At 37.4% G+C, this 13,665-nt stretch overlaps 1 protein-coding gene across 1 annotated transcript; it reads right to left on the bottom strand.

Moving 5' to 3' along the window:
* Nucleotides 1-1,254: 1,254 nt before the first annotated feature.
* lrr1 (leucine rich repeat protein 1) lies at nucleotides 1,255-11,197 on the bottom strand. Its single transcript, XM_039741520.1, has 5 exons — nucleotides 11,054-11,197; nucleotides 8,840-9,034; nucleotides 8,330-8,428; nucleotides 5,038-5,765; nucleotides 1,255-1,874 (listed from the first exon to the last, which is right to left on the bottom strand). The coding sequence occupies exons 1-5, from the start codon at nucleotides 11,186-11,188 to the stop codon at nucleotides 1,622-1,624; spliced, it is 1,410 nt and encodes a 469-aa protein (XP_039597454.1). The 5' UTR covers nucleotides 11,189-11,197; the 3' UTR covers nucleotides 1,255-1,621.
* Between the last annotated feature and the right edge of the window lie 2,468 nt (nucleotides 11,198-13,665).

The raw sequence follows: 13,665 nt of genomic DNA, 5'->3' as shown, positions 1-13,665 counted from the left end.
ATGTTGTCCGTTTGGGGTTCCTCTCACAATCTAGAGACATGTAGGCTAGGTGGAAAGGGAGTTGCTTAACCGGGCCAATGCAGGTGCGATTGTTCGTCCTGTAATAGGCTGGAACCTTTTCCAGAGTTTGTTTCCGCTTTGTGCTTGATAATTGCATGAAAGCTAGAGCTCATCCCAGCAACATTCCGCTGGATAAGCAGGTTTGGAAAATTGTGTAACTCCATCTGTTCATCTGACTCGGTCAATGAAAAGTACACACACACCTCAAAATAGTATTCTAATATTAAAAACTCACATTTGTCTCACCGATTTTCACAGATCCTTTATTAGGGCAGCAAGGTCAGTGTTCAGTTGGTAAAGAACTAAAAGTAGACTGCTTTCAGAGGTAGACTATTTGAATATTAAAAAAAAAAACAAAACAAAACAACTTAGTTACATTAATAAAGTAATGACTTTAGAGGTGAACACATTTCATCCATAAGCTGGGACAGCTGATGTATTTAAATACAAGTTAATAAAAAGACTATGGTAAAACAATTTCTTTGCCCCATCACTGCAACTAAAAATGTGAATATTTCTTCTCTTACATGCCAAAGCTGCATTATAGGATATAGAAAGGTGCAGAGCAAAACAAAAAAACAAGCAAACAAACAAACAAACAAAACCCTAGACTGTTCTAGCATTTTGAGTCATTTTAGGGAAATTGTGGCATGGTACATTTTGCTATCACTGTATCTAACAATTTCTTTTTAAACGGATAATAAGTGAACAGATTCATCAGAATGATTTTTGAATTTCTGAAATATCCTCAAAGACAATGAAATTTTATTTGTATTATGTAAATGGGGATTAAAACAGATACATTTTGGTCGTACAATACTTTTTAAAATCCCTTTTCTGTCAAATATATTAAAATTGATCTTCAGGATCTTGCAAAAAAGATTTTTAAATAGTTGCAAACTGCAAAAACAAGTAATTAAAACAAGATTGTTTTTATATATAGCTTTACTAACATATTAGCAAACATGTAAACAAATGTGATTATGTAAATAAACTGTCAAAACATGGCAGTTTACTACATAAGATACATGAAAAACAATTTACATTTATTCAAATGGTAAACACGTCTTAGTTATTTTCAGCACCATTTCAAATCAGGACAATAAGTTACATTTATAAAATATTTATTTCACACTACATAAAAAATAAAAAAAGTACTTCTGCCTCAACTGTATAGCACTGGCTCAAAAAATATGAGCGTTATTACATTAAGAAAAAGGTCCATGTCAAATAAAACCAGAGCATAATATTGTATTTTAGTGCATATAATATGAAGAAAACACTGCGACTTCCAGTAGAATCCTCTATGAAATTTGAACCGGACACAGTTCAGGGTTTGGATGCAAAATGATTCCTTTATGCTTGCTTTACAAGTTATCATTGTTATGAAGATTCCAAATAAGATACATCAATTTACAATATGCAAGTTCAATCCAAGCTTCATTATTACACAGAAAAATAAAATACTTTCATAATCTAAGAAATAAGATTTTTGTTTTAAACCCAAACAGAACTGATGTCACAGTTTCCTTATTAGCTTTCCCAACCCCCACCACAAATATCACCTGCCGCGCTGAAGACATCGGTCTATGAATTCAGAGTAACACGTCAAAGAACAGAAATAACAGAGAACTGGTGCTTCTGTACCACCCATATTATCCACCAAGACTACAGTGTGAGACACGTGGTGAAGGTTCATGGTCACAGTTGCCTGGATAAAGTAGTGGACACAAGACATCCCACAGCCACACAGCTTAGCAACGTTTAGGTCGTGACACAAATGAGCTGGAATCACATGGGGCCCAAAAGACAGCCTGCAAGAGGATAGGGGAAAAAAAAAATCAATAAACACACAATACATACAAGGTAATGATATACAATGCTGTATAAGGCATGATTAAAAGGTAACAGTTTTGTCCTAAGGATTACAATGGGGGTTCTACATTTAAGCATACTTTATAATGCTGAATCCAAACAATGAAGTCAATTTTTTTCTCTTCCCCCAATCAGGGTTATTTATTTTTCTTGTGATACCACCTTCATATTTTCATAATTTAGTGTCATGTTGGGATACTACATACATACATACATACATATACATACATATATATATATAAAATAAAAAAAATATATATAAAATAAAAAAAAAGAATCTTGGGAGGGAGACAAGACATGATCTTCTCGGAAGACAATTTGACGTCACGTGAGACAAGGCAGTGAGACAACATTTAAAAACAAGTCGACAAGACATCTAATCTAGCAGTTGTTGGAATGCTTTTGGCAGACACACTTCATGTGCTCCCAGCTCTTAAAACGACAACCAGAACACGCAGCTTGCCAGCAGCAGCAAGCCAGCAGATGATCTGACCGCTTCTCGTTCGCGTGCATTCAGCCCCTTTCCACCCCCGCCTTCACAACGCAAGCGGCAGAGATGCAAAGTGGCAAAAGGACAGCTGCTGTACAGGCTTTTAAATGATCGACGCGCAGTGTGACAAGCAGAACACGCAGCTTGCCACCAGCAGCAGCAGCAAGCAGCCAGCAGATGATCCAACTGCTTCTCCTTAGCGTTTGTTCAGCTGCCTCCCTTCACAACGCGAGCAGAGTTATACGTCCTGCGAGAAAGATGCCTGGGGCCAGAAATAAAGGACAAGTATTGTTTTAACAACTGTTTTAAAGTAAAAGGTAAAATAATGCATATGTAACAATTCCCATGAAAATAATCTCTTTAAATTGTATATCCGGTAAACCAAACCCAGGGGTGGGTGAGCGAAGCGAGCAGGGGGAAGAGCCCCCTAGTATATACATTTCAAATATTAATCACTGTTACATTAAAAAAATAGTTATGAAGACTCTTGACCAAGAACTTAAAGTGGATAAGTGTAGCTTGCTCATGGACTCCTCAAATATCAGCTTGGAAGGTGCCTTTTTGCATCAGAACAATAAATTACATGTAACTAACAGGAGTTGCATGGAGTTACTTTTGAAAAATGTCAGAAATAATATCTGTGGAAATCTAAAGGCGATTTCATTTTTGTGTTGCTACAAGTAGGATTGCATTAAGTACTATATTGTCTTTTTGTGCAAAAGGGACAGCAGGTACAAGGAAAAAAAAAGTTCAGAAAGAGTTGCCAATACAAATGCCTTAATCTTGGCATTGCATGTCCTCAGCTCAGAGAAGTATTCAGAGATGAGAGATGTGAAGAAGAATGGAATGAAGTTGAGAAAGCCGCTTGGCCGAGATTCACAAGTGTCTGCATAAAATGTTTTGGTAAACTGCGAGGCTAAAAACTATCCTGAAATAGTGAATGACCTTATCAAGTCATATACCATTTACAATGAAATTTGCTGTATAAATTAACTTTTCTAACAAATTGTTGCAGATATGTATTGCTTTTCATTAAACATGAAAAAGCAATACTAGGACAAGTGGTGGACCAATATGCTGGGTGACTGCTGCTGGGCTCTTAAGACGTATGTTTCCGAGGCAAAGTATGTACTTTTGTCATTTTATTAAGCATGAAAATATGCAATATTTTCAAATGTAACTTGCGGATTACTGACAAACCTTACTCGATAGAGAAATTCTAAAAACATATTTGAATTCAGCACACAAAGTACTTTAAGATTATATATATATATTTTTTTTTAATTTTTGGTGGTTGTTGACCAGTGTAATCAACAGTGCAACTCTTAACCTCTGCAAGTCTGGTCAATCTATTACTGAACATTTTTACATTCTCAGTCATTATGACGTCTGTATACACAATTGTTTTGAGCCATTTATTGTTTGAAATAAATGCTTTTAGACAAGATTTTCTCTCTACAAGTAATTGGTAGCATTTTTTTTCTTAATTTTTTTTACTTCAGTACATCTCAGGTTATTGAAATATTCTTACACATAAAAATGAACACACAAGTATTAAGAGTTTCATACATGGGCAGCTTACTGGTTAGAGCCACTGTATCATAGCTCCTGAGTTTGGGGGGCAAATCCTGGGCCGATTACCGTTGGTATGAGTTTCCCTTCTATGTCCTCAAAACAAGACTGTTACTTGATGACACTAAATTGATCTTGCACGAGTGTGTCCTGCAATGGACAGAGTTGGTTCTTGGCTTGCGCCTGATGTTACTAGATTAGGCTCCAGCCCCATGAATCTTTCATGTTACATTAAAACAAAACAAAAACAAAGTAGTAAATTAACACATTAAAGAACATGGTACATAGGTTAATTATTTATCCATCAAGAGGTTGCCTCTCATCCTGGTTAGTGAATCATGTGCATCATTGTTTCTTGTTTACAGAGTAAAAATGTTCTATAAATCTCTTATAGGAAGGGTCTGGAAATATTGGTTGGATCTAAACAAAAATTAAATGGAGCAACTAAAGTACCAGAGAAAAATGTGTTCCAGTATGCAATAAACTAATATAAAAGTTACCTCAGCAGGGTAATGATTCTAAATCAAAGATACTACAGAATGGCTTCAGAAGAGATGTTCTTGAGAAATAATTCAAAATCCAGACATGTGAAACACCGAATCCATGGAAAGGCTAGAAAACCATTGTTTTCATGATATACCAAAAATTTGAGATGTGGCAAATCTAAAAGAGGACATGGTATACATTTAACAAAACAGTGTTCAAATTTGGTACACAGGATTTGTTACTAAAATGCTTTGACAAGTAAATATATTTTTGGGCTTTAAAGGCTTTGAGTTTTACACCCCTAAAGAAGCAAATACATTTTTTTCTTTAGTTTTAAGAAGTTTGATTAAAAAAAAAAACCAACACCACACACACACACATACCCTAACACAGCAAGCATGCACCACCAGAAGGTTCTGAATATTTATCTCCTTAGGCAGACTCACATATGCAGTCCTCTGCTTGCTAGAAAAAAAAAATGCTCAAAAATGCACAGTTATACACAACATTCCTAAATCTACCTAATTAAAATCAGATGAAAACAAAATACAAACCTGTAATTCACAGCTGCTCTTGCAGCAAACTCAAGTAATGGTAACGGAAATTTCAGCTGGATAGTATGATCTAAAGGATTAGGTTGCACAAAAGGATTCCCAAACAGGTCCAGATTTTCCAGAGATAATCTGCGAAAGTCACTAGGCAAATATGGAAGCCGATTACGGGCAGCAGAAAGAAAGCGTAGTTTATGTAACTGCCCAATCTTAAACGGAAGACGAATAAGTTCATTGTCGTCCAGCTTCAGATGAACAAGTTCTTGAAGCTGACAGAATTGAATTGGAAGAGCTTGGAGTTTATTTTGACTGAGGTCCAGACATTGAAGGGATTTCTGCAAGGTGGAATTACAAAGAGCAACATTAAATGACTCCAGGTGATTGTTGTGTAAAATTAACTCATTGAGGCAGAAAAGGTCACCGATTGTGACAGGGAGCTTTTTGATGTGATTATTGCTTAGGTCCAGTTTCCTGAGCTTCCTTAGGGTCAGCATGCGCATGTCAACTCTTGACAGTTTGCAGTAAGACACTTGCAGTTGCTCAAGGGAATAAGGAAAGCTGCATGTCAGTGGGTAATCCTTCTTAGAAGTAATTGTCAGTTTGCGTTTTGGTTTTTCTACATCTCGGGCCTTTGCTGGTGTCAGAGACGAAAGGGTTAACGTGTCTATCTCACTGCCTCGGTGTGCTAGTCTAGCAGCCGAAAGAAAGTTCTTCAGATTGGCAGCATCTGCCTACAAAAATAAAAATTGGTAAGCACACCAAATAGAAAGCAGCAAAGCCCCTTTACTCACAATCAGTATTTCAATACAACTGCCAACATGTTATTAATCACTTAACTGAAAATATTTGACATTCTACAGTCAAATGGAAGAGAAGTACATAATTATGTATAATGTAATAAGTAAAAGACAAAAATATTACAGCAAGAACTAGTGGAGACTGCAAGCAACAGACAACAGTCAGTTAAGTCGATAACTGTCCTTGGTTTATCGTCTCAGGTTCATTTCACCATACTTTGCATTCTTTATAGACTATGCCAGTGGCTTCAGCCATCTAAAAACATACATACAATGTTATTAGGAAAGACATTTGCAGATTTTTCTTAGTTTATGGAAATCTCTAAAAAAAAAAAAAAAAAAGAGGAAGCTAGGATTTTTTTTTTTTTTACATTATCGGACGAGAAGAAAAATAAATGAAAATGTTTTGTATAAATCAGGGATATTTAAAGTCAAAAGATACAACTGACCACTTACAACAATCACTTGTTAGTGCACAATACCTACCTTATAAACCTGTAATTCTGTATTAAAAATATCTTTATTTTACTAAAGGCAATTAATGGGTTTGGGGGGAGACACACAACTAAAATATGTTGCTGACTGAGTTTAAAAACTGCAGCCAATCGTCCATGACAGCACTGATGCAGTTCAAGAGACAAATCACTGGTCATATGAATTTAAAGGACTGCAATGGCCAGAGGTGGGCTTTTCAGGTGGATATCAAGGTAAATTTAATACAGAGACCTAGTATATGTAGTAATGTTTGAGTAGAGAGGGACAGAGATTAAAGAAGTGCTGAATAAGAAGGGAAGAAACAATAATAACAATTGAACAGAGAGAACCAAAGTAAAAGTTACTGTAGTACAAGGGTGTCAAATTCGGATGCTGGTGGCTGCAGTGCCTGCTGGCTTTCATTCTACCCAATTTCATAATTAGAAACTAATTGCTTTGCTTTATTTTACACTTTATTGGCACTACAGAGCCCACAATGGAATATACTTCTTTTGCCTTAATTTTAAGTGAGTTGTCCTCATTTTGATGGTGCTCTCAGAGAGTGAAAAAAGCAGAATGAGAACATGTTATTTAGAAGCAAGAATTGGCTTCTAAATAAGAACCTGGCTGGAGTGAAAATGGAATATAGCCATAATTCTGAGCTCTCAGATTCATGGAAATCTGTTGGCTCACTTTACATCCCTTTTAATTTTTCCTTAACCACCAACCAAGCAAACAGCTATGAATATTAATATTAAATTAATTCAAGAATCATGTTCCATACAAGAGCAAGAATTGGTAAATGAAAATGGACAAAAAAAATTAGCAGCAACTGTAACCCTCAAGGATCTCAGTTTGACAACTCTGTTACAGTATATGTTGCACCATATACATTACATATTAGTGTACAGCTTACTGAAACAATTATGGTAAATCAGGATGTACAGTTGCCAAAATGTTGTGGTACCGTTTATAGCCCTAACACTCCCATTTTTTAAAATTACATTTCAAATACCGTATAGTACACTAGATTATCCATCCATCCATTATCCTAACTACAGGGTCACAGGGGTCTGCTGGAGCCAATCCCAGCCAACACAGGGCACAAGGCAGGAAACCTCCCTACATGGAGTTTGCATGTTCTCCGTGTCTGCTTGGGCACTAAATTGAAGGAAAAAAAAGAACAAAAAAAAAAAAAAACTCTTAAAGAACAGATTTAAGGTTATCAGCTTTAAAAAGCTTACTGAAACGTGAACTTGTTTTAACTGTCAAATGAAGTATGGTATTTGCTAAGCACTACAGCTTCACAGTTTTAACATTCCTGGGTTTGAATCACAGCCTCTTCACAATTTACACCATTTCTCTGTGTGGGAGTTTCTCTAGGTACTCCAGTTTCCCCTCCCTATTTCTAAAAGGGATCTATACTGGCCCAGTATCAGTGAATGGAGGTGCATGTGTGACGTTGCTGAGCAATGTACAGGTACCCCATGCACAGCTGCTTCCTGTCAGTACAGGATCTAACTTCCCATGGACCCTGCGCTAGATATGCATAATAAATAATGGAAAGATCAACGGGCATTTGATCAAAGTAAAACACAATCTTGAATATCTACACTAAAAAAATAGACAATGCACACAAGAAATAGAACAGTTGCAGAAATATAAAAAACAATGCACCATAGCAAACAGCACACAATTTGATTAATATTAAAAACATTTATACTTGTGAAGGTATGTCATACTCTAAAATTCGCCCAGTACACTTGATATACATGTCTAAACAAAGACAACCATCAACAGTAATAACAAAAAAAAAGTACTTATGCATTTTTTCATAATTAGATGTGACAAATTATACATTTAGTACTTGGAACTGTCCAGATTTCCATCATTTTAATTAACATGTATTGTACAATAAACCTACTGATCACCTTGTATTCATTAACGTGAGCCAATACAAATAATTCATGTACTACAAAGCAATCCTAAACAATGCCTCTAAAAGACAAGGAAAGGGACCATACCTTGCTGAGGCAAACATCTACTGCAGGCTCCTTCAGTCGCACTGTAGCTTTACCCTCATCCACAAATCTAGTGAAAAACTGCTCTACATTTTCCTTCAGCTAAATTGGAAAGAACAAGGTTAAAGAAAAAGCAATCATTGAATTATGCTAATGTAAATTGTATTGGTAACAAGATTAAGGTGCTATAGTTACTTGGCGGTTATTACTGGACATACACTATGCAAACTGAAAAGGCTACAAAGCAACAAGCAGCAAAATAATCATTGTACTTGTTTACTGGGCAGAACAAAGTTCAAGACATTTTCACTTTGTGGTTCTCTGCAGAAAATACATGTCTAATTAGATTAATCAACACTGAATGATCAGTTTTTGATTGACTTTTCTTTGGTCACAGGACCAGGATAAATTCAAGTCTAGTTCACTGGTCATTGTTTGCCACAACCCAACACTCTCTTCTACCCACACACCCATTAACCATAACGTTTCTCTTTTGAACCTTGGTAGGCTCACCTTGTACTTGGAGCCCACTTTGTCCTTCAGAGTGCAGATCATTAGGTAGATGTTATTGATTTTGGTAGTCTTGTCCACGTGCTTCCCGATAGACAACACAGCCCGGGATCCTTTGCCGCGGTTTCTCATACCGAACGTCGGTAGCATCCGGTTGACGACCTCCACATCGCACTGTAGCCTCATCGCCGGTCTTCCCTGAAACAACACGGCGCCGACATGAGCGACACGTACCGAAGGTGGGTGTGTGGGGGGCGTTGGCATCAACGCCAACTGCACGTCCAGCTTTGCTCTAGCCCGCCCCCACCAAAACATGAACACACACCAGCCGCGTGACGCATGACCCTGGCACGGCGCCAACTGGGAAAAAGGTCGACAGTACCTCCGCCTCTTCTCTTCCTTCAGCAAATGCGCAGGCGCGATTGAGAAGAATACCGCAGACCAGCTACTCGGGAATTTTGTCAGTACCATGTTGCATTTTAGATCACCCATCCATTTTAAGGTTTGCTTGCAAAATCCTCCGATTATTAACCTGCCCCTGCGGAACTTTAATATGGATGTGTGTACAAATGACGCAACTGATGTCCAGCACCTTCAACACATTAATTACTGAACTATTTTTATTTTATCGATCTGTGCCAATGCTGCTCTATGAAGGCATAGTAAATATATTTTTATGTTTGAAAAAGGCGCCGTGTAAAATGCTGATCCAGTTAAGCAAGAAATGTTTACAGAAATTGCAAACATAGCGAGGAATGCAATTCATTCCTGTCAACCCCTTAATTTTACTACACAATTAAGATTTGCAAAATTAATAATGCATTAACTGATATAGCTAATTTTCATAATACGTGTAGCTGAAAATTCTTTAAAAGGAAAATGAAAAAATAGCGGCACTGTTGCAACTACTGTATTAAATACTTTAAAGAAAAATACCCCGTCAGCTGTATTATCCCAGGGGACAGAAAATCTAAGTTCATGATTGCATTGTAGTGCAAGAAGAGTTCTTATGTGCAGTCAGTGTGGCATATTGGTTAAGGCTTTAAACTTTAGACCCTGAGATTTTGGTTCAAATCCTGTTAGACACTGTGTGACCTTGAGCAAGTCACTTCACTTGGAAATACACAAAAGCAACCAATTGTATCTCTCAACATTGTAATGTTGCCTTGGATAAAGGCATCAGCCAGATAATGAAGTGTGGCATAGTCACCATATCACTCAGTTTGGGGATGGCAGATACATACAGAGATTTTCCTAGTTTGGTAGGCTGTTCATTTCCCCAAATATTACTGAAACAGCAGAACTCTTAAAATTTGGAAAGATCTTGTCAAACATTTATTTTAAAGAATAAAAGGCACATTTATTTCACCTCTGTGACTTGCTTTTAAAACAAGGTCATCATCTCTCATGTATTTATATATATATAAATATATATATATAAATATATATATATATATATATATATATATATATATATATATATATATATAAATATAAATATATAAATATATATATATAAAAAACACAACTCAAGGGGGTGTTGTCAGGAAGTACATACAGCTGTAAAAAAAGAATACTGCTCCAATATCCCCAAAATCTGGGGTGCAGAGGAGAACCAGTCAGCCTGGATAAACCTAGAAAATGGACAAAACAGCAACAGAGAGAATATTATATTGTTTGTCTTATTTCAAAACAGCTTTCGGTGTAGGAAAGCAAGTATAATTAGAAAATTACAAGTGTGCACAACCACAGATTACAAAACTGATGTTACATATATACACAGATAAGTTTGCAGTTACTCATTCTTTAACTAAAATATTGAAGGAAGTGAATGAGAAAAGTTCTAAACTGTCTGACACTGCATTTGTATTGTCTTAGAAACAAAAACTGCAGTGTGTTTTCCACAAAAAAATAGGCACTAGGCCAGTCTCCTTACTAGGAACCATGAAAGACGCTATGATTTAACGCATGGCTATCCTTGCCAGTTTGGTAATTGTTTTCACAAATAAATCAAGTGAAAGTGCAGAGTCCATAGACGTAATGCCTCTTATCGACATAAACGAGGAAGAAAGCTAAGCTAAGAAAGCGCCTGTTGACAACGGATTTTTCCTCCCCGCAGACAAAACCCGTTGTTAACACCCGACCCTTTATTACGAAGCTCGATTAACATATTATACAGATTAAGATTTCTTGAATTTGTGCATTCGATACACTTACCGAGGGGATTATACAATCCCTCCTGGAAAACAAGGCGAACACAGTAATCCGCAACGTGTTCAAAAAGAAATAACAAAACGCGCCTAAATCAACTTCGCCGGAACAAGAAATTAAGCTTTGATTGGAGAATAACATAGAGTCAGTCAGTAGTAATTGGTCCATCTTGGAGTAGAGGCGGGACTTGGTTTCAGCTGTCGCCTCCACACCCCGCCCCTGACTTTCACCTTCTGGAAACTTTAGGTCTCTGTGTCTTATTTTGATGGTTACACACGACTTAAATCTCGACCATATCTGACAGCTTTCAGAGCCTTTTAAATTACAGGTAAGGGCAACATTTAAAGGCTAGAAAAGGCAAATGGTTTATGCTGAGTTGCCCTCAGCAAACGTTCGGCAAAAAAAAAAAACTATAAAGTTCTCCAAAGCAGTTTTTCATTTCATCTTTTATTGGATAATCAGATTAATACAGTTGTCAGTGGTTAGTTTTTTAATCTGTTCGTGAGCTAGGGCCACATTCTGTAATACCGGACCCTTCTTACCAACTCCAGGGTAATTTAGAGCACGCGTGTCGAACTCCAAATATTCTGATTTTCTGAACATATCCTAACGACACGAATCTAAGGTTAAATGGACACTCTAAATCAGGGGTGTCAAACTCCGGGCCTGGAGGGTCGCAGTGGCTGCAGGTTTTCATTCTAACCATCTTCTTCATTAGTGACCAGTTTTTGCTGCCAATTAACGTCTTTTCAACCAAACAATAATGAGACACAAAACGAGCCACTATGTGACCAGCTCCCCTGTGCCCATCACACAATATCTGAAAGTAAAGAAAGGTGATGGTCTCTGTAACATTGATCTCTCAGGTCACGAAAACATTTTGACAAAAATGAAAATCAGCAGTTTTGGAAAAGTCTGCTGTGGCAGAATGAAAGCAGCAACAAGCCATGGGATTAAATAACAGGTTTAATTAACAGCAAGAATTGACTTCTTATCAAGAGATTTGCTGGAGTGAAATTGGTTGGAGTTTGAAGCCCCTCAATAACTGGTCATCTGTTGGTTCGTTTCACATCACATTTCTGTTTAGCTGCTATTTAATGAAGAAACAAATCAATTCAGAGGACTGAATCCTTAAAAACAGGGCTATTAAAATGAAGCGAAAAAAAGTTAATTACCAGTGAACTGGTCACTGATTGGGAAAAGGGTCAGAATGAAAACCTGCAGCCACTGCGGCCCGGAGTTTGACACCCCTGATTTAGAGAGTCCATTTAACCTTACATTCATGTCGTTAGGATGTGTTCGGAAAATCACAATATTTGGAGGTAAACCCTGACTGGGTGGGGACTTTACACAGTATTTTAAAGCAGTGAGGCAGAAGTGCTTTTTACTGCACCACCATCGTACCCAGGAGAGTTAATCAAATTTTCCATATCTTTTTGTTCCATTAAAGCGTCACAGGGTGAAATGCCTGTCACAACAATATTGGATATAAAGAACGGACCTATTGCAGCTGTGATGCCAATCTGACGCAGGTGCACGTTTTCTCACACTCCTAAACTCACTCATATGGGACCAATTTAGAATCACTGATGGACCCAAGATACACATTGTTAGTATGTGAGAGAAAAAACACTTAGATAATTTTTCAAGGCTAAACAAAGACATTACTTCATAAGTAACTTCAATGCCAGTTTGTACAGTGTGGGATAAGATGTAGCATAGTAGCATATTGTATAAATTGTTGTTATTCAAATTTCAACTTTGGGTTTTTTTGGAAGTCCTGAGTCTCAATTTAATACATTTTTTTACTATCTCCAGTCAGTAAAGAAACGTGGGGGCCTTATAGTTCTCACATTACATTTTTTAAAAACCAGCATTAAAATGGATAAATGGCTGTCAATAACATGTTAGTTACTTTTACAAGACACCAATAGTGCTTTATGTACAGTGGACATTGGGGAGCCACTTCAGCCACCACCAATGTCTAGACTCCTCCTGGGTGTGTGAAGGCAGCCTTTCTTGCACCAGTACATTCACCACACATTAGCTGTTAGGTGGTGAAGGGGTGAGAGAGAGCCAAATAAGAGACACAGGATGATAGGGGGGTCCAAAAGTCTAAGAAGGTCTACTTCACACTAGAGCAAACTTTTCTTTGAGGAGGGGACATTCCCAAGTTGCTGCTCATCTCCCAAGAGGGGCACTTCATAGGTCCAGGTTAAACCTGTGTCCCAAGGAGAGAGCATACCTGGGTCTTTTTCCATGTCTGCAGGAAAATAATTCTAAACTTTTTTGCCATTTTTTTTAGGTAGGGGCATTCCAGAGTCTCCAATGGTATCACCAGAATGTTCTACTTAAGAATCTTAAGACATGCATACAAGTAGTGGATGGAATGCCACTGCTCCCATCATCCGGCCCAGGTGTAGGTGATCTTGTATCTCTGTCCTCATCCTAGGAAGAGGGCATTTTGATGCTCCAGCACCAGTCTTCAGGGGCTCTGTAGTTCCAAAGTTTCAAGGGATGAGTATTTGAGAGTCCAGCTTAAAGGAAGTTTTTGGCACAATTTCTACATCCACTTTCTATGGGACTCAATATTTATCGCTGTCTTCTGTAAATTTTAA

This window comes from Polypterus senegalus, chromosome 18 (assembly GCF_016835505.1).
Source record: "Polypterus senegalus isolate Bchr_013 chromosome 18, ASM1683550v1, whole genome shotgun sequence".
Classification (NCBI taxonomy): Eukaryota; Metazoa; Chordata; class Cladistia; order Polypteriformes; family Polypteridae; genus Polypterus; species Polypterus senegalus.
The sequence above is the reverse complement of the archived record's forward strand: the minus strand, read 5'-3'. Positions and strand labels throughout refer to the sequence as shown.

Bases quoted from the DNA above. Each gene is read 5' to 3' on its own strand.
- lrr1 (XM_039741520.1), bottom strand. From the start codon at position 11,188: ATGTTATTCTCCAATCAAAGCTTAATTTCTTGTTCCGGCGAAGTTGAT. The intron at 9,035-11,053 runs GTAAGTGTATCG...GTGTTGTTTCAG, and splicing joins GGGATTGTATAATCCCCTCG to GGAAGACCGGCGATGAGGCT. The intron at 8,429-8,839 runs GTGAGCCTACCA...TTTCCAATTTAG, and splicing joins AAGTGGGCTCCAAGTACAAG to CTGAAGGAAAATGTAGAGCA.